This window comes from Sciurus carolinensis, chromosome 2 (assembly GCF_902686445.1).
Source record: "Sciurus carolinensis chromosome 2, mSciCar1.2, whole genome shotgun sequence".
Taxonomy (NCBI): Eukaryota; Metazoa; Chordata; class Mammalia; order Rodentia; family Sciuridae; genus Sciurus; species Sciurus carolinensis.
The window spans coordinates 52,491,122-52,512,533 of record NC_062214.1 but is presented as its reverse complement, the minus strand read 5'-3'; the positions used below and the strand labels follow the sequence as shown (position 1 = coordinate 52,512,533).

General features: G+C 40.7%; 1 protein-coding gene across 3 annotated transcripts in view; it reads left to right on the top strand.

Moving 5' to 3' along the window:
- The first annotated feature begins 1,456 nt into the window (after positions 1 to 1,456).
- Positions 1,457 to 21,412, top strand: part of Adamtsl3 (ADAMTS like 3) — a 347,565-nt gene continuing 327,609 nt past the window's right edge. For all 3 annotated transcript variants that reach the window (XM_047534772.1, XM_047534782.1, XM_047534791.1), the window contains exons 1-2: positions 1,457 to 1,667; positions 3,113 to 3,214. In XM_047534772.1, the coding sequence (XP_047390728.1) occupies positions 3,131 to 3,214 (84 nt within the window). In that variant the 5' untranslated portion in view covers positions 1,457 to 1,667; positions 3,113 to 3,130. The remainder of the gene's footprint in view (positions 1,668 to 3,112; positions 3,215 to 21,412) is intronic.

Sequence of the window (21,412 nt, the reverse complement as noted above, 5' to 3'; positions counted from 1 at the left end):
AAACAGGTGAGTCAGTTTGGGTTGAATCCTGCCCTCCCTCTGCCTCCTTCTCGTTGACGATCCTCTGCTCATTTTCCAAAAGAATCCAACCACTTTACCTGGAGTGGACAGTCTCAGAGACCCTCTTATTGTCAGAGGAAGCCATTAGTTTGTAAGGAAGGGAAGAGTAGATGAGGGAGGCAGGCATGGCAACTCTTCCAGAAAGTGCAATGGTTTCTGCAATGTACCAACCACCCAGAAGGAAGGAGAGCAACTTTGGGGATGATAATACAGATTCTAGAGAGGTGCAGACTTGGGGTTCCAGTCTTGGCTTTTCTAGTCACTTAGCAAGTTATTTATTCCTTGAGAAGCCTCAGATTCCTCACAGGTGAAATGGGATAAGGCTACCAACTTCTGCCATAATACCCTTGTGACAGTAGATTCACAGCTTGGTACTGCAGCTACAATCAAGGAAATGATGACTGTGGGCGTACTTAAGTGGGGGCATAATCCTGTAGATCTTATAAAGAATCTCCTGGCCCTTATAAGCAAGCCTCCTGGCTTATATTGCTGAGATTAAGCCAAGACCATTTCCCCAGACTTCTCTTTACGTCTAGACTCCCATAGGCAACTCATCCCAGCCTTCTGCCCCTGACATGACCACCTGCATCCCAAATTGCAAGCCTGGGCACTGCATTCTTCTACCAGCTGTGGGGTTCTGTTACCCAAGTCGGCCTTATAGAAGGGAGTGCCTACTGGGCTTATGAGGCGCCCTGTTGGGTCGCCCACTAAATGGAGGGCTAGTGGTCAGAGGACCGCACCGTTCCTGTGCGTTCTGCGTTGGGGACCACGGGTAGCAGAGGAGGCGTAGACCCGGAGGGGGCTACGGATACCTGACCTGGTCCTGCCTGGGCAGAAGCGCCTAAGGCTCTCAGGCACGAGTCAGCGGTCCCAGGCAAACCTCCCTGTGGCCGCTGGGCCCGACTTTGCATAACTGGCGCCCGGATGGGATGGGTGGAGGCGATGGGAGGTGAGAGGGGGCGACGGCATCCCTACTCTGGCTCTGACTGAGGCGGGGCGGCCCGCCTGGCTCACCGCGCAGCGGCCGCCTTTCCCCAACGCGCCTGCCGGCGGCGGCTGCGGCGGTGGCGGCGTCGGCAATCCCGGCTCTTGGCATAACGCCTGGCGGCCGGCCCAGGGCGAGGAGTGGCTTCCAGGAAGCGGGCGGAGGAGCGTTCCAGCCGAGTCTCGCTGTTGCGGGGGCCCCGCGCGCTCTGAGAGACCGGGGCCCGCCCCCTCACCGGGTCTCTTCGCACCCCCAGCGCCCCTGGCTCTGGCTGAGGGCGCGGTGCCCACGCGCGGGTAGACGGGCGCCCGGGCGCGCCGTGCACTTGCCGGGCGGCGCAGGTGGCGGCGCGCGCCCTCCGCCTCTGGGCCCTGGCCAGCGCAGCGCTCCGCGCGTCCAGAGGGGGCGGGAGAGGCGGGGCGGCCCCCGTCCCAGCCCCATTTAACTTCGCGGCGGCGGCGGCGACTGCGGCGCCGTGGACTGGAGGCCGGCGTCGGGGAAGGTTCTGGTCCCGGATTCCGCACGAGGTGTGGACGAGGCCGCTTTTGCCAGCCTCTCTTCTGCGCTCACCGTGCCCGCGCGGCCCCAGAGCTACACGTCCTAGAAGCTTCTGCGGCGCAAGGTGGGTGCAGCGAACTGGGCACAGGGACGCCCTACGGGGATCAAGGGAACACTATCTCTGAGGAGGGACACCTCCTCAGAGAAGCAGTGGCTTTTCTGAGCAAGTTGGAGGGACACCGCGTGATGTAGGGCGGGGTGGGGGGCGTTTACGGGGGCCTCAGGGGGCTTCATGACTGGAACGCCCTTCAGAGCTTAGATATCTCCGACTCCGTGGGGACCTGGAATGTTGAGGGAGGATCTTTTCGGGGCTCCCCGCGCGCCGAGGGGCACTCAATTATCGGACAGTCCATAGGGTTGGATTTTTCAGGATCGGGGGTTTCTAGGTAGAAAGCAGGCTGGTGACAGCTAGTAGAGCGTCCGAAGGGACAGTCGGTTGGCAACTGGGTCCCCAGCTTCTAGAGCGCAGAGGGCTGAGGGGAAGCGCGCGCGATGGAAAGTGGGCGTGGGGGTGACGACGACGCGGCCCGGGCGCTGCAGGAGCTACTGCGAGGCAGCGGGTAGCCGCAGAAGTGTGCGCTAGGACGGCTGGTGCGAGGTAGAGGGGGGCGCACAGCCCCGGGGCCAGCTCTCACCGCCTCCCTTCAGCCCAGAGTCGCCGCCTCAGGTCGGAAACAGCAGCACATTTGCGGATCGCATTAGGCCAGGCCCTTAATGCTTTCTCCAGATGGAGAGAAGCCACCGACCCGCCCCCGGACACCAGCTCCGCCAAGGCGCCCGCGAGGCGAAGAGAGAGTGTGACCTCGGCTTTTCCAGTCTCGACTCGTACTGATTTCCCCGTAAATTGACAGGAAAACTCAGGGAAAAAGCCTCCCACTGCCCTCTCGGTCTCAGCTACTTTTAAGAGATCGTACTAGGCTGGTCCCAGGTCCAAAGGGAGCTCCAAAACTCCCTTAATTCAGCTCTTGGAGTTTCGACTCTGGACCCAGAGGGCGCTGCGGGTCATCTAGTGGGAAAAGCCTTGAACTATCAGAAAGACCTGTGTTGCAGTCCTATAATGTCACTATCTTGCTATGTGACCTTAGGCAGGTCCCTTCCCTCTCTGGGCTGGTTTAATTGGTCTTAGATTCATTTTTGCCTCAAGGAACAGAAGCTGGCAGGTGCCCTAACCCTCGGCTCTATGCTAATTTCCTAAGCCAAATGCCAATAGCCACACCCTGGTGCTGACAAATGGGCTGGGATGTGACTGGTGCAGGGATGTCTCAGCTTTTGGAGAGCTGGAGGTGTGAGTTGCTCATTGGAGACAGGTCTAGCCCCCTCCTGGCCTTGATGTAGACCCATCCTAAAGGGAGCCCTGAATTGCTTGCACCCTGCAGTGGGCAGCTCCATCTTGGACCAACACGTATTTTTCCAGCACATTGTATGAGCTTCGGGGTCCCTCTTTCTGATTGATTTCTTTTGCCGCTGGTGCCAGAACTGGTTGGAAACCAACACTCTCCTCTTTTGTAGACTGCAAGTGAGGCTCCTATGACAGTGGATCCCATGGCTTCCTGGAAGAGCCCCTGGTGGCTGCTGATGTGGATGGTCTTCTTGCACTCTACTCTCCTGCAGGTAATATGGAGGGGAAGGGGAATGGTGGGCGTGTCTCTGTTTACTTAGGAGCATTATTCTAGACCACATAAGATGTGATATGGTTAGTGTAAATGCTGTAATAGAGAATCTACCTTTCTCAGGTATTTCTGGTCAGCTAGCTATAAGGAGAATCCCCATATCTTGGTCCTTTCTGAAACCCAAATAGAGCCTTAATACCATGATGGTTTGGGCTATGGTCATCTCTGTTTGGTCAGACTGAAATGGTTGTCTGCATGTGCTCAGAGGAGACAGTGCTGCTAGAGGCCAGGACACAATGAATGGGCAAAGCCAGGTTCTTGTCCTATTTATCCACTAAGTACATATTCTGAATTTACTTCTGTTAACACACATCTCACTGCTTGGAGTCCTGTATTTAGACTTTTTGTCTTTTCCAACCAACCTGGGAGAATCAAACTCATGCATTGCATCTTTATTTATCTGCTGGGAAGATTCAAACACAAGATGATACTAGAATTGCCAAAGATACAATAGAGAGTGGTGGTGACAGTGGCAAAATGGAAAACAAATGCTCCATCTATTAAGAGCAGTCTCTTCTTGACTTCAGCTGATCATTGCTAAGTGGGAATGCAAGCCCAGGATTGTTAGATCTTACTTTGCAAGATAGCTGAATCATCCAGATTTCTTATAAAGTCTCCTAGTTTATAAAGTAGTGAAAGCCAGACAAATACATTCGCAACCTAGATTCAGTCAGGAAGTGTGTGGTCCCAAATCTACAAATGCAGGTAACATTTTAGTCAATATTGTATCCTGAGGGCTGGTGCTAATCCTATGCAGTGTCTTGTGTGAATTACAAGGCAACCTCTCCCTGAGGATGTTTCTTCATGGGCACATGGCTTGGTGGCTTGTGTGCCTGCAGGGTCTACCAAAGGGTCTGGCACCTAAGGACTGGTATGACTGTGAAGTAAGTTCTTATGCACAACTAACCATACACTCTGAGATAAATCAACCAGATTTCCTCTCGTGTACTCTCCTGGACGAGGTGTCTGTAAGGCATCTTTCAGTTCTAGTGTACATGAATTCTGTGACTTCCACAGAGCTGGTTAACAAACCACATCTTCCTCATTATTTCATTTTATTGATGCTCCTCATAACCATATTTTAATAGCTGTCTTCTGTTAGAAAAAAGTTAAGTATTTTCAGGGTGGTTTTAGGATTTCTCTGACCAGCAAGGTTTAGTGTCAAGATAAAAGCATGGAGGCATACTTTCTGTCCCTTCAGAGGATCTGAAACAGGCCATGAGAGCTTCAGAGATTTGTTCCTCACAAATGGGGCTGAGGCTTCAAGGCACAACATTTCATTTTGCCTTCTTTCACCCTATAAAATTTAAATGTGCTTTGAGGCAGTCTGTTGACCTTTGGCCAAGGACAGTTCTTGCCCAGCTTGAATCACTCACTGACCTCTTTTGGATTTTTCCATATCTGTGTGCCTGTGGCAGTGCTGTTTCCATGTATCAAGGCAGTGTGCACAGAAGGTCATAAAAGGAGATTTCAGAGCAGCAGTCTTCATCATCCATACCACCCACTGTTTGAATCCCAGCTTCGCCACTTCATCACTGTGTCACACAAACATCTCTGCATCACATCTCAGTTTCCACATCTGCAGAGAGGAGGTAATAATAGTATCTACTTCATGGAATTGTTTGGAGGAGTTAATCCATTGTGAAGTGGAAAAAAAAGTAAAAAAAAAAAAAAAAAAAAAAAAAAAAACCAAAACCAGGCAATGTCTGGCACGTGGGGAGTTCATAATAAACGTCAGCTCTCTGTGTTGCTGCTTCATTCAGTGTTTGAAGCTAGCACGGTGACTGTGTTTTCGGCTGTGGGACTGTAGGGGGCACTCAAGAGGTACAGCTGAGGAGAGAAGATGCTGTAGAGGATTGGAGGTGGGGCCTGGTCCTCTCAGGGGAGATTCCTGCAGGTGTCAACACGGGAGGCCAGAGTTGTCTCACTACTTTTCCTCCTAGGTTCAGTGTGGACTTGACATTCAGTTGCCCTGTGAGGTATCTTTGAATTTTTGTGTTCAGATGGGGCTTACAGTGTTCATTAGTGTCTCCCCTTGCCTCATAAATGCTGCTGCATTTGGTGCCATGTATCTCATGAGTGAGACTGAGCTGTCAGGAGTGTGGGATGTTCCAACTAGTAAATAAAAATCAGATTCTCCTTATTTGATGACCTATAACTTAAACTCTTGTATTCACTGACCGTAAGTAATTGTGATAGAATGCAAAACAAGGCATGAGGCTCAGTCCCTTGTTTTTCTAACTAATTCTTGACCATTCCTAGAGGAGTTCATTGTTCTGTCACTGAGACTGTAAGAAAGGCCTTCCTTCTTCCTGTCTCAAAGGTCCCTGAAGCTTCCTGTTGCTCAGCCCCTCCTTAGGGATCTCCATCTTCCCAGGGAAGTCAATGACTGCTCTTCAACCCCTCCCTTCCAGCCTGGTGTATTTGAGGACTTTTCAGACTTTCTCCCAACATCTTGATGATGACACCCATGTTGGTTGTCCCCTGATTTACATCTTGCTTCTTGTAATTTTTCCCCTCTCCTCTTATCCAGGAGAGGAATAAATGATCTCCTCTGTCTACTAATTGAGTAATCATAAGAGAGATTCCTAACTCTCTGGCAGGTTCTTCTAGAAATGGTTTTAACCTTGGTCATGTGGTTTGCCATGTCTCTTTAAATAATCAATCAAGGTTTCTTTGTGTTCAGCTTTGTGGCCCCCTACCATGTTTACCTCTGGGGAGGTGCTGCCCTGCTTAGATTCTCTGGAAAATCCTGTCCCCTCACCTTCCGTAACTCTGGGTGGGAGGGTCTCTTCTGATTGTTGATCATACTCCTGCCAAGTTCACAGACATCTATTGGAACAGGTCCCTCAAAGTGACCAGTTTGAAGAGTAAGAGATATTTAGATGAAGTAGTTCTGGAAGGATAGTTGGAAGAGTTGTCTTAAAACTGAGGGGACCTCCTGGTGCAGGGAGAAGGATTTTGACAATGTTGGAACATAGTCTGTAACAAAAGCAATATCTGAGTTGTCTCAGATCCTGTCTTCTGGGTCTTGTTGGTGCATGTGTATAAGACAGAATGGTTTTACCTTTGGTTTCTAATTGTGAGGCTGCAGGTTGATATAGGAGACTGATCTGCAGAGGGCTTGGTGTTAGGGAGGACACATAAGTCTGTATTAGTTTGGTAGATGTCCTTCCAGCTCTTATTGCCTTAATCTTTATAGTATAGGTAGTGTTGCCAGGCAGAGAGTGGATATGTAGTAGACTGAATAACAGCCTCCAAATTTGTCCTTGTCCTAATACCTGGAACCCACAAATGTTCCCTTATATGGCAAAAGAGACTTTGCAGGTGTGATTAAGGATCTTGAGGTTGGGAATATTCTACTAGATTACACAGTTAACAGTAGTTCTTATAAGAGGGACAGGAGATAAGATAGAGGCCAGTAGGTGGTGCTACTGTGGAAACCAGAAACTGGAGGAATGTAGCCAGGAGCCACGTAACAGCAGCCACCTCTAGAAATTGGAAATTTGAGATGGGTTATTCACTTGGTTTACTATTAACCACCTGTAATGAATATCTTATGCTCACATCTTTACTCCCCTATTTGAATATTTTCTTAGAATAATTCTTTCTTAGTAGGATGTGTTATACTACACATTTGATATGCCTTGTGGCCTTTTCCCTCTTCTCTGTGTTTCAGTTCTAAGTGGTTTTTCCAGCTCTCCATGTTTTATGTCATGAATGTACTTCCTTGCATTCATGTGTGTGACCTTGCCCTTTATGGTAATTTTGGATGAATATTCTCATCCATGTTGACATTGGTGATGGAGTTTGAACAGAAAACCCAAACTTGTCCTGGTTGCAGATTTCACTTTATTACCCTGTTGTACCCAAAACCAGGAAATCTTCAAGATGGAGTCACTGACTAGATTCACTGGGAATGCAGGTGAGCTCTCTCCTTGTTTGTCATCTGTGGCACTTATACTCTTTTCTTTCTACCTCTGAGATCTTTCCATCTCTGATTCCTTCTAGGGCTCATCTATGGCTCCTTTTAAATATTACCCATTTTCAAAGCTCCACTCTTTAACCCTGTCTCTCCCTGTGTATGTTCTCCCAGGCAGCCTCAAATCATTCCTCTGGTTTCTCTCCAGAGGCTTTTGCCTGGTTTTATCACTGGAGTCCCAGATCTCCAAATGACACAGACACTTAAAGTTTTTGATGTTCTTTTCAAATAAGATTACTATACACCAAATATGTAAAAACTTACCCATTATTTTACACTAATGGTTAAATGTAAACCTTGAAAATAAAACACAATCTTGACAACTCTGTTTTGGTTGTTCTTTTTCTTTTCTTTTCTTTTTTTAATTCAAGAGCCCCTCCAAAATGGAAGAGGCCAAGTATCTCTGAGAGTCTTCCATCTGCCTCTTCTGTGAACTACAGATCAATGTGTCCTTGTCAGCACCTCCACTGGAATGTTCCTGACAACCTCAAAACAACACTTCCTAAACCAGAGTACTTACCTCTCACCTTGCTCTTTTTCAGTGCCTGGATTCTTCATCAACTATTCGTTTGAGCCAGAATCCTTGTGTTACTCCAGATGCCTTCTTTTCTGATGTCCTTGACCTGTACCCATTTGGCCAGTAAATTCTATTCATTCCATCTTGGAAATGCCTCTCAAGTCTTTTTCCTCCTTTTGGTTTTAATTGACACTGCATTTAAAGAGTAGTATGTATAGTAGCTTGGAATATGAGATAAGGATGAACAGGGACAATTTGTGCTGCTCCAGGGAACACCCTGAAGAGTATGCTAAGAAATTTCTTTAGTAGGCTGCATGGGGTTCTGTGGGTATTGATTGGGAGGTCATGGGAGGCACCTTTAAGACTCCATTGGACCACTGGGGATGTGCTTGAGCAAAGAATACCTGTGAGACCTCTGGCACTAGTTCAGGTTGATAATGATGAAACCTGAAACTTAGTTTGCAACATTGTTCTGGGCCTGGGGATGGGAGGACTAGTTGTCGACAAGAATCATTTTAAAACCTGAAGGGACAGAACTTGGTAAGTGATTACATGGGATTGAGAGAGATGGGAGAGTTGAAAATTTTTTCAGGTTTTAAATAAGTTTTAGGGGCACAGAATGATAAAGGTTCAGTCTGACTTTGGGAAGGAGTAGATTTGGGGAATATGTGGATTGCAGAAGGTTGAGACCTGAATAAAGGAAATGTGAAATGTGTAAGACTCTGAGAAGGAAACAGGATCACAAGAGGTTTTTCTTAGCAAAGTGTACTATAGTATATTTTTACTCCAAAAGGGAAGCATCCAGGAAAAAAGGAGAGATTAAAGATACAGGGGAAAAAAAACAATTATATGTAATTGTTTCATAACAGAAAAAAAATAGGCAGTGTTCCTCCATTGCATTACTAATGGTTCTTAAAGCACCAAAGCTAACATCTTGTGGAAACCACATTTCAAGGTTTATGATTGTGATTGCTCTCAGTTTATTTTTACAAATATGCTAATTTCCATAAATAGCATGGAAGCATAAAGCAATTTCCTCTCCAAGTATTTTATGCAGTTATTTTCTGGAATTTGTCAGCACCGAACAGCTCCAGCCAACGTATGCTATAAATTATTGTGGTCAAATACTCAGAAATGTATTTGTTCTCCAAGCCTTTTACTTTGAAAATAATTTAAAACTAAGGAAGAATAAGTATTTTATTAATGAAGAATCATTTACAGTATTGTAGGACTCTTCAAATTTTCTCCCTTTTCTCCCTTTACCTTTGTTAATTTTTCTTCTGATTTAAAAGCAAAATAAAATTATAAAAATATGAAAGACTCAGGAAACAGATGAGAATAAGCATTACCTTTGATTCTACCAACTGTTAAAATTTTGTTTAATATATTTCAACTATTCTTCTTAGAATATCAACATGTATCTCTAAAAGAAGTAATTGCACTCTTGATAATTTTTTAAAAATGAAACAATTTGAGGAATATGTTTACATATCATTGAATATTTTCCTAGAATAGTGTTTACTGTATTCTTGGTATTGCGTCATTTGAATGTTGCGTCATGCTTTCTTAACTAATGTTTTACTGCTAAACACGACTGGTCACAGGTTTTTTTTTTTTTTTTTTTTGCTTTTACAGGATTACTGTTACAAATATGCTTTGCTCACACTTGTGATTATTTGTTTTGAATACATTCTAGAAAAATGTATTTGTTTAAACACAGTTTTGGGATTGAATACCTTTTGGATTTTAATTTTTACTATCAAATTATTTTTCAGAAAGTTTTAGTCACTGTGTACTGTTATTTTGCAATAGTTGGCAATATAAGATTAAGGAAATTTTATCAGTGAAAGATTATTAAAAATACTTTTGGTTCATTTGTATTACCACTTTTGTGAAATGTCTCCCTAAGACATTAGATATAGAATAACAAATTTTTACCTTCATATTTTTTCCTATTTTTCTGTTGAGAATTTCTTGTTAATATGTGTTCTTTATATACCAAGAGTACTAACCTTTTTTCTTGTACATATTGCAAATAATTTTCCCATTTTGTTATTCACATTTTCATTTGTACTTTTGATATATCATCATTTAAATTTTTTGAGTGTTCTACTCTGGGAGTCTCTTAACTATTGAATTCTCTGTGTGTTGGTCATCTTTTTGTTGCCATGACAAATACCTGAGAAAGAGAACTTAGAGGAGGAAAGATGTATTTTAGCTTATGATTTCAGATGTTTCATTCCATGGTTGACCAACTCAATTGCTTTGGGACTGAGATGAAGCAGAACATCATGGCAGAAGGGTGTGGCATAGGAAATTTGTTCATTTTATGGCAGCCAGCAAACATAGAGAAAGAGAAGAAGGAACTGGAAACAAGAAACCCAGGGCACACCCCTAATAATCTGTGTCCTCCAACATGCCCCACCATATACAGTTTCCATCATTTTCCAGTAGTCTATTCACCTATCAGTGGATTAATCCCCTGGTGAGGTCAGAACCTTCACGATCCAGTCACTTCCTAAAGTCTCACTTCTGAACGTTGCTACATTGGGCACCAAGCCTTATATACATGGGCATTTGGGGGAAAGTCCAGATCCAAGTCACAACACTCTGCTTTTGCATTGTACTTAGAAATAATATCATGTTGAGAGAAAAATAAATGTACATCTGTGTGTTTGTCTTTTAAAATATTTAAATATTTGAAAATATTTTAATCAATCAATTTGTCAATCTCTTTTGTGCTATACTCATGCTTATAAAGTTACTATTCCTTTGTAATGTGTTTGGTATCTACTGAGGCAAGACCTCCATTATTATAGTTTTGACTAATCCATATTTTTATAAATTATTTGGTCACATTCCAAGAAAAAATAAATCCTGTGGTTTTAAATGACATATGGTATAATGAAGGAGTAAAAGTTCCTTCCCTCAAAACAAACAACAAAAAGAACAGTTTATCTTCAGTGAAACAAGGAAATGGCACATTCTTCAGACATAAACCATGGAGGAGCTACTCTGAATTCTGTAAAGTCTAGACCTGGTTGAGGGATGATCTTGATGGTTAATAGGTATCCTTTGGGTTGTGAGATTTCTCTAAGCATGACTGTTGTTAATTGTGCCTATCTAATCAACTTTGGATAAGAATGAAGAAACTGAGAACTCTAAGTGGGACTTGCAAGAAATGGGTTTTGTCTCTGAGAGGCCCCATGTGACAACCAGAATGGCATGGTTCATAGAGTTGAAGAGGAGATCTTGAACTTGTCCAGGAGCATAACATAGCCTCCTACAGAGGGAGACTGCTAGAGGTGAAGGTGGGTTAAACTACTGGGGTGGATAAAGAGAGCTGCCCTTTCTGTAATAAAGAACCCATGAATTAGGGGCTCTTTTGAGATCCTTGCTAATTTTTGAATGTTAAAAATGAAGGAAAGATGTGAGTCTGGAGAGAAATAAATGACATGTAGTGATAGGATGAGTCAGACACCAAAGCAAAATTGAATTTGTGAACTACTGGAGCTCATTCTCTATCTCATACCCCACATCCTGTTTTTGCAAACATCTGACCACAATAGAAAAAACAAAAATAAGGTAAACACAATGGAATGAGCAACTGGGGATATGCTAAACAGTATGGGTATCCTACAAGATGAAATTTAAAAATGAAAGTGTGCAAACAATTATAGAAAAATGACAGCGAAATCTAACAACTGCAAATTTAATATTTCTGAAAAGGAGAACACAAAAAATACTCAACAATATACAGAAAACTTTTCTCACACATTTTCTTTAGCTCTTTTAAAATACTGACTCCCTCTGCCTCCTTTTATTTGGCATAGAGTATTACTGGAGGCAAGTCGGAGGTCTATTTAATATTTCCCTTTGTATGGCTCCCTCTTTGCCTGTCATGATACCTACACAAATTCTTTATCCTGAAGCCACATACTTTTATCAAGGCAGGATGCAAATAATTTTTACATAAATAATTTTTTATCTTCCTAAGCATGTGTGTGTGCACGTGAACATGCACAATTATGTTTCAGGATTTTTTTTTTTTTTTTTAGCCACTACAAACTTAGTGGTTAAACTTAGTGGTCAGGAAAGATTTTTTTTAAATGTGATCTTTAAGTACATGACATTTTTAAATTTTGTTCTTGCCGTTCTTTTACTAAGCTCACTTTTTCTGTTGTCTTGCAATATTTACTTACTCTCATATTTCTACCTGAACTTTTGAAAAGATTTATTTGTGACTGTTATTTTGAATAATTTATCTTACACTGCATATCCTTTGACTAAATTTTGCATATGTTTTTATTTTTAAAAATCTGTGCATCAATCTCATGAGGATTCTGTTCTGATGGGTATTTTTCATGAGTCTCCATTTCATGCATATTTCATCCTCCTTGAACTAGGAGGCTAACCTGAGCATCTTCATCTCTTGGTGCTGATAGACATATTTGAGGCCAAGCCCAAGTGCATAAAGATCCTTCAGTTTCCACAGGTGTCTTTTCTGCTAACGTCCCATTGACTGAAGCAACTCACATAGCTGAAGCCATAAGTAGGGGCTAGGGAAGTATCCTCACCTACCATGAGGCCAGAGCAAGTTACATGACCACACTCTAAATCATTGGGTCAGGGGAGTATGGTCCTCCCATATAGATTGTATATGTGTGTGGCAGGTGAGGGGTAGAAGTGAAAATTTTAGAAAAGCAATCTAATCTATCACTGTGGCAAAGCCAGGCTTTTCATTGAGGCCATTTAATTTCAGTGAGCATGCTTTAATCATGACACTTATACGGCCCTTATAAACTACCATTACTGAATTGGGGAGGAGTTGACACCAATGAGAACTTATAGACAGGTCTTACTTTGTGATCTACTCCAGCTTTCTTCATGAAATAGATGCTCATACCAGATAAGAAGAGACTTTAATATCATCTTTACTGTTTTATGCCTAACTTCAAACCTAATTCTAAACTGAAGTATGTAGCAGTGGAAATCCAGAAAGTGATTCCTCTTAGCACCCCAGGTTAATGGTGTTATTTAGAGTTTTAACTATGACCCAATAAAAGAAATACATTTTACATCTATACTACATATATATTTTTCATATTAATTAAAAATTTTGGGAAATGATGTTTAACTGTTTCTAGGAATGATTCATCCTGATATTTGCTTTTCTTTTCCATTCCATTTTGTTCCAGTCCAGTTGATTTCATGAAAAAATGGCTGGTTGAGATCCAATGTGTTAATCTCAGGGTCTGCTAATGGTCTGTATTCACCCCACCCTGATTAATGGACTAATATTCTCTATCTATTGGTGTGTGAATTGGAATAAGCATTTGGTAACTGGAACTCTAGCACAACCCTAGATCTTGGTCAGCCTTCTCCAAATGTCACTTTGCTCTCCTGGGGTGGTATCTTTCTCAGCAAAACCAGTGTTGCTGGTGATATATGTAAAACGCCAGAATTCCCTGCATGCTTGGTTGTCAGTGTTCTTCAGTGCTATCTGTATGATCATATTGATTTTTAATTCCTCTGACCTAGTAACATGAAGAATCATAGTAATAATTTCCCTCATATTGAATCATCCTTGTGTTCCTGGCATTAACTGTACTTGGCCATGATATATTGTCTGTTTAATAATCAGCTGGATATGGTTTGCAAGTATTTTATTGAAAATTACTACATCTGTATTCATAAGAGATGTTGGTTTGTTCTGTATTTTTTGGGGGGGGATTATATCAAGGCTTTTACTAGTCTCATAAAATGAATTGGGGCACTTTCCATAATTTTTCCTGTTGGGGGGCAATTTAAGTAGTACAGAAATAAATCATTCCTTGATGGCTTGAAAGAACTTGCCAATAAAATAAAGGACTTCACCCCCCACCTTTCTAAAGGATTATTTCTTTGACAAGTACATTTTATACAATGTTGGTTTATTCAGGATTTCTTCTGCTTCTTAAATCAAGTTTGATGATTATTTGCATTTTTCCTAGAAACCTCGTATTTCATTGGAAGTTACATAATTGGTAGGAGAGAGCCAGAGAGAATATTTTATAATTTTTTAACAATTTAAAAAATATTTTGCTATTAATTTTTGAATTCTTTCCTCTTCAGAGAATAGGGCCTTAAAAGTTTAAATTTTTGAAACATATTAAAGGGACTCAATCTCATGTCCCAAGAGTTTTGACAATTTACATTTTTGTGAATTTCTGTGATATTTGACAATAAGTTGCCGTTCTGTGAATTAGAGGATATTGTCATACTGTTCCCACTGTTTCTCCATGGTTCTCTTTATTCTTCTCCCCATGCTAATTCCTATTTAGTTCTAGTGAAGAGCAATCTGTCTCTCTTATTTTCTTGTCTCCTACTGATTTCGGTCCTCAGGACCTCACCCTCCACTAAATGCTTGTCTATTTTTTTAACAAAATTTCCCCACCTTAAGGGGAATAATAGTCCTTGCTGTTGGGTAGGGTTGAATTCCACTTCTGCATTGGCTTATATGCCTCCGGATTGCTTCCTAGTTTTCCTGGTATTAATCATTAATGGAATATTCAACAGCTTTGTATACAAATATTTTTCTTTATTACTAAGTTGAGCTACTATTAGCAGTCTGGGAGAGTGTCACCATACATTTTCCAGCATTCTATATTACAAAAAAATGTTTCTTTGATAAAAGTCTGGATGTTTTAAATTCTGTCACCCTTAAATCCAAATAGAAGTAACCACCCTGGTAACCAGAGCAGGGAATTCTGAGGGTTGCATGGCTCATTTAGGAGTATGTTTTAAGCTGTGTTATAAAATGGATATGCTGTGAGTCTATCTTGTGGAAGACCTGTATATCTTAGAATCCAAAAAGAATGTACCAGTAAAGGGGAGAGGGATACAATTATAAGAAAACTTGTAGTGCCCAGGGGGCCTGGAAGTCAGGACTCCAGGTAAGGTTGGAAAGGAGAAAGCACTGTCCAGATCTCTGGATGGGGTGAAGGCAGGGCCTGTGAATACCCTCTTTCCTTTGTGGGCGTAGTGGGATGCCCAGTTGGAGTCCACGTTCGTGGTGTCCCCAACAAAGAATTAAACAAGATGTGCAGAAGTGACAAAGCATGGATCTGTTGAAGGAGAAAGGGATAGTCCATAAAGTAGAACAGTAGAGCCGGGAGTGAGAGATAGAGGCTCCAGGTCCCGGTGTTGGGGATTCCTGTCTTTTAGGCTGAGTTGTCAGGTGATCCCCTCCCTGCATGTACTTGATTGAAGACCCTGTCTCATTTTTTTCCCATTGGTTACTTTATACCACATTAGAACACTACCCACTTTGCCCTCATCGGTTACTTTATTTCTGTTTAATTAGAATACTGAACCTGTTGGCAGGAGTTGTCATAGGTGATACGCCCCCAGTGGCTAGAGTTGTCATGGTAATGGGACCTGTGATAAACAGGGACATGGTGACTCAACTCCAGTCTTGTACCCCAACCATTTTTTTGTACCCTACCTCTGCCATCTTGTTCCTAAACTCCTTCTCTGAGAGGCTGATGGATGACCTACTTGTTCCCTGGGACTGAAGATGGAGCTGGTGGTGAAAGGAAGCCAGACTGAAAGTGAGAGGCCTGGCTGTCCTGGATACTTGTTCATTTGTTGGCAACAGTTTGTGGTCATCCTTTGCTCAGGCTGATAGAGAATGGGGAATGTGGGATGGGCAAAGTGAAACAGGTTCAATGCCCTGTGGCCACTCAAACCAAATTCCTTTCAAGGAAAATACACTTAGAATGCAGAACCTCCTTCCCACAGAGCTGTGGCCAGAGGAACAATTGCAACCAGCTCTCCCTCCTCCCATGGCAAGCTGGTGGAAGCAGACCCTCCCAGACTGGGTCAGGCTTTGGCTTGGGGACTGAGTGGTGGTCTCACTTCTTAGAACAGGCTGTGTGTCCTTTCCTCCTCAAGGTAACCCTGTGGCTTTGAGCTGACCTTGGAGCTCTCCTTCCAACCCTTGGGAGGTCCAGCATGTGGCAGGCATCATTGTTCACAGCTCTAGAGGTGGAGCACTTGTGCTGCATGTTCTGTAAACACTTTCTGGGATCCATTAGCAGCTTCCATTGTCAGAGCCAGGAAAGCATTTTGGTGCACAGAGCAGGGAAGGAATGCATGGAGCGCCAGGCAGCCATGCTGTGGTCTGCTCTGTTCAGGTTCTGTTTGTGAGGAGGCCATTTATTTAGGTGGTGCCTACTATGCACCTGGCTGATGAATACTGATGTCTGGTGGATCCTTATCAATGTATTTAGAACCAGATACTTTAAAAGATAACCAAAAGCTTTTGCAGAGAGGAAGAACCCAACCTATACCAGGCAATGAATTAGCCACTGTTTATTATGTAGTTAATTGACAAAATTAATGGATGACCACACATGCATATGTGTACATGCACAGAGTAACATGGATAATGTACAGATGCAATCCGTAGACTTTCCTCAGTGGAGCCCTGTTGGTCCCTTGAGTATAATAGACCAAGGTAGTGTCCCTGCCCTCATTGGCCTCTTTGCTGGTTTTTGTCTGCGTTGTCTGCTGATACCTTGTGCTGTCCATCCCAGGACACAGAGTGCATTGAGTAAGCCTTGGCTCACCAGACATTTCCTTGGCCAGCACTGGAGTGGTGTCCTAGATAGATGTTAACAGTTTTTTTCCACTCTAGGAATAACCAAGGGAAGCTTATCCTTCAAAAGACACATGGCACACAGGACAAGGAATCTTTTTTAAACTGTCATGTGGAAGTACTCACGGAGCCCAGAGCTCTATTTTGTAACGTAAGACCGTGGGATTAGCACATAATTCTGAGATTCAATTAACAATTCCATTGATGGACAATCTCTGATGAGGTCAAGACAGAAGGCAATCTCAATGGAATCTAATTTGAGACTGGAGTTGGCAGTAGAAGTATGAGTGAGTCCCCATCTGTGTTCAGCAATAGAGTTCATAGATCCTTCCCTGATTGCTCTTTGATGGTAAGGTGGCTGTGTACAAAGGATTTTTAGTTTCTTTGGTATGCTAAGACTCCCTTTATGGAATATGTGGTTTGTAAATATTTTTTCCAGTCTGTAGCTTGATTTTTCTTTGTATTATTAGGATCTTTTGCAGAGCACAAGTGTTAAATTTTTGCGAAGTCCAGTTTATCAAAAATATTTTTCATTTATGTATTATGGTGTTTATTGTCATGGCTAAGAACTTTTTAACTAGCCCTGGGTCATGAAGTATTTTCTCTATGTTTTCTTCTAAAAGTTTTATTGTTTTGCATTTATCCTCATGATCCAGTTTTAATTAATTTGTGTTTAAAATGTGAGTAAGGCCAAGATTATTTTCACATGTGGATGTCCAATTGCATTATCATCATGATTAGCTAAAAAAATATGTCCTTCCTTCATTGAATTTCTTTCAATACTTTTTCAAAATTAATTGGGAATATTTGTGTGGGTCCATTTCCAGACTCTGTTTTGTTTCACTGATTCATGTGTCTATCTGTCCTCTAATACCATACTATCTTAATTACTGTGACTATGTAATAAATCTTAAAATCAGGTATAGTGATTCCTCTTTCCTTATTCTTTACCAAAATCATTTTTCTAGTTAATTTGTATTTTCATATAGTTTTTTGAATAAACATTTATAATATACAATAATTTTGATAGGAATTGTATTAAACCTATAGACCAGTTTGGGGGAAGATTAACATATTTATTGTGTTGAGTTTTCTAATCCATGAACATGATCTATGTCTTCATTATTTGTGTTTTTTTTACTTCTTTCATAGTGTTTTGTAAAATTCTGTACATGCTTTGTTATGTTTGTACATAAGTATTACATATTTGGAGTGATTATAAATGGTATTGAGTTTTTCATTTCGTTAGTCACCTCTTAGTGGCTAATACACAGAAATACAGTTGATTTTTTTTGTTGTTGTTGACTTCATACCCTGTAGCCTTTCAGGACTCAAATATTATTATTATTTTAGATTTCTTGGAAGTTTTTTTCCCCCATAGCAATGTTGTATAAGTCCTTTAAAATTAATGCCCTGTTTGATGTGCTATCTTGGTATCTGGTGAAATTAGGAGGTCCCAGTTAGAATGGTCTAACTGTAAGTTCTTCTGGATCTGCACCAATGGATAAGGTTTTCTAGCTAAATACTCCTCCTTATCAAGGAGGACAGGCACAGTTGCTGCTTATACCTGAGTGGTGGGTTTAAGTTTCTTCCCAACCTTCAGAGTTATTCAAGGAAAACAATAGCATCCTCTTGCAGGAACCAGAGGTCATCTCATCCTCTTGACTTTACAAAGGCCCTACTTATTCACTGAGTTCTACGTGCATCCCTGGCATGGCTGATAGTGTCCTCCTCTTTCAGGCTGTTAGATATGTGGTTAATAAACTGTTGTTTGTCTCATCTGTCCAGCATCAGGTATTGTGTGTCTGGCCATCAAGGGTGAAGTCCTTTCTCACCAATGGGGTGAATAGGAGATAGTTTAAATAGATTATCATATCATCTAAAAAGGATGGTTTTATTTCTTACCTTTTTTTAACTGTATGCTTTTGTTTTCTTGCTTTATAGTGCTATCTAGCATTTCTAGTACTTTGTTGAATAAGAATGGTGAGAGTGAAAATCCTTGCCTTGTTCCCCTTCTTAGGTAGGAAACATTCAGCCTTTTGCTATTAGATATGATATTCATTGCAGATGAAAGTACTTTATAAAGTTGCACAAGACCTCCTCTGTTCCTAGTTTGCTGAGAATTTTTTAAATCACAAATAGATATTTAATTTTGTCATGTGCTTTTTTTCTGCATCAATTGATATGACTAGGTGTTTATCTTCATCATGTTGATTTGATATATTGTATTGATAAATTTTCAAATATTGAAAATTCCTGAAGTAAGTCCCACTTAGTCAAGGTGTATCATTCTTTTTATGTAGATTGCTGAATTTTATTTACTAGGTTTTTTTTTGAGAAATTTTGCATATAAATTCAAGAGAGATACTCATCTACGGTTTTCTTTTTGTTTTGTACTATTCTTTTCTGATTTTAATACCATCTTCATAAACTAAGACAAAGTATTCCCTCCTCTCCTATTTCTGAAGAGATTGTGTTGAATTGATGTTATTCTTTAAATGTTTTGTACAATTCTCAAGTGAACATGGAGATTTCTTTTGGCAAGTTTTAAAGTATAAACTCATTTTCCTTAATAGTGATAGTGCTATTCAGGTTATCTACTTTATGTTAAATGAATTTCAGTAGTTTCTGTTTTTCAAGGAATTGACCTATTTCATCTAAATTATTGAATTTATACATGTAGAATTATTTGTTGCATTCCTTTATTGACCCATTAATGGCTACAGAATCTGTAGTGACATTTCATTCCTGATATTAATCATTTCTCTTTTATTATTTACAGTATTGCTTGCTATCAGTTGATTGTTGTGTTGATCTTTTGAAGGAATAATCAGGTTTCCAAGTGTTTGTGAAGTTTCTGTTACCTTTCTGCTACTGATTATTAGCTTGATTTTGTTGCAATCAGAGAATGCTTTGTGTGATTTTATAGAGAATGTGGTTATAGAATACACTCTGTATGATGTTAATTCTTTTGAATTTGTTGAGGCTTATTTTATGTCCAAGAATATGATCTATTTAGATGAATGTTCTTCGGGCATTTTTTAAAAGAATGCGTAGTCTGCTCTTGTTGGGTAGTGTTCTTCAACTGTCATTTAGATTTTGTTGGTTGATGGTGTTTAGTTCTTATATATCCTTGCTGATTTTCTTTCTAGTTACTCAACCAATTTTTGAGAGAATGGTGATGAAATTTCCAAACATAATTGTGACACTGTTTTCTCCTTCAAAGTTATCAATTTATGCTTCAAGTATTTTGATGATCTGTTCTTTGGCACATACACATTTAGGATTCTGTGTCTTCTTGGTAAAATGTTTCTCTATGACCCAGATAATTTTCTTTACTCTGAAGTTTAATTAGATATTAATGTAGCCACCTTTTAAAAATCACTATTAAAAATACTGTTAGTGTAGTATATGTGTTTTCATTCTTTTGCTTTCTGTTTGCCTGTATTATATTTGAAGTGAGTTTTTTAGAGCTATCATGTAGTTTGGTCATGTTTTAAAAATTCATTGTGCCAGTTTCTATCTGGTGTACTTTTATACTTGCTGTATTTTGAACTTACATTAAAAGTAATTATTGATATGTTAGGGCTTCAGTCTGCCATTTTAGTATTTTTTTTTCTTTTTGTTTTCTTAGTTTCTCATTCTACTATTTCTCTTTTATTTCTTTCCTATGGGTTACTTGAACATCTTTTAGCCTTCCATGTTGATTTATTTATAGAGGTTTGGATTTCTGTCTTTCTATGTCTCTGTTTCTCTATCTCTGCCTTTGTCTCTCTCTCAGTTGCTTTATCTTACCACAGTCTACTGATACTAACATTTTGCCACTTCTGATGGAGCATAGAAATATTATTTCCATTTAGGTCCCTTTTAACATAGCTGTCTTAAATGTTTTCTGTGTACATTGAATATATCAGATGACATAATTTTTGTTTCAAGCAGCAAATGTTTTTTAAGAAACTTATGGAAGGATCTCACTAAGTTGCCGAGGCTGGCCTTGAACTTGCAATCCTTCTACCTCAGCCTCCTGAGTAGCTGGGATTACAGGTATGTGCCACTGCATTGGACCCATATTACACTGTTTCTTTCTTCCTATCTAGAGTTCTCAAGCCTCCTTTCTTTTAGGAACTCTTCTTCTTTTCCTTTTTATAGGGGTAGGAGGCCTCCTGATGACAAATGCTCAATTTTCTTTTATCTGAGAATGTCTTGATTCCAGAAGGATATTTTTGCTGAATACAGAATTCTAGCTTAGCAATTCCTTTCTTTCAACACTTGAAACATGTTATGCTTCTTCTATGTGGTCTCTGGGGCTTCACATGAGAAATTCTCTGTCATCCAAATTGTTTCTCCCCTAGAAGTCATGCTTGGTTTCTCTCTAGCTGATTTTTATATTTTTGTTTGTCCTTAGATTTCAAATGCTATGTTTGCTGTATTTACTTATTTTTTTCTTTTTAGTTCATTAAGTTCTAAATTTTCAGTTCTGCAAATCTTTCAGTAACACAGGTGCATTAAAATTTGTGAGGTTAATGGGCTGGGGTTATAGCTCAGTGTTAAAGCACTTGTCTTGCACGTGTGAGGAACTGGGTTTGATCCACAGCACTATATAAAAATAAATAAATAAAATAAAGGTATTGTGTCCATCTAGAACTAAAAATATAAAAAAAATAGGTGAGGTTAATTTGTTGCTTATTAAGTTCTTATAGGTGTGTTCCATGTCTGGGATGATGGAACAAAATAGGTGAAGGATTCAGATTCTTGAATCTTTAAACTTCCTCCCAAATTGGGAACATTTCAGTAACTATTTCTTCACATATTTTCAGCCCTACATCATTTCTTATTCCTCTTTGTCCTGCGATAACATAAAAATGGTATCTTTTGTTATTCTTCCATAACTCCCCCATGTTCTGTTGATTTTATTTTCAGCCTCTTTTCTTTTGTTTACATTGGGCAATATATTTCAAGTTTCCTGTGTCATTCCAATATGCTAAAAATTTCCATTCAG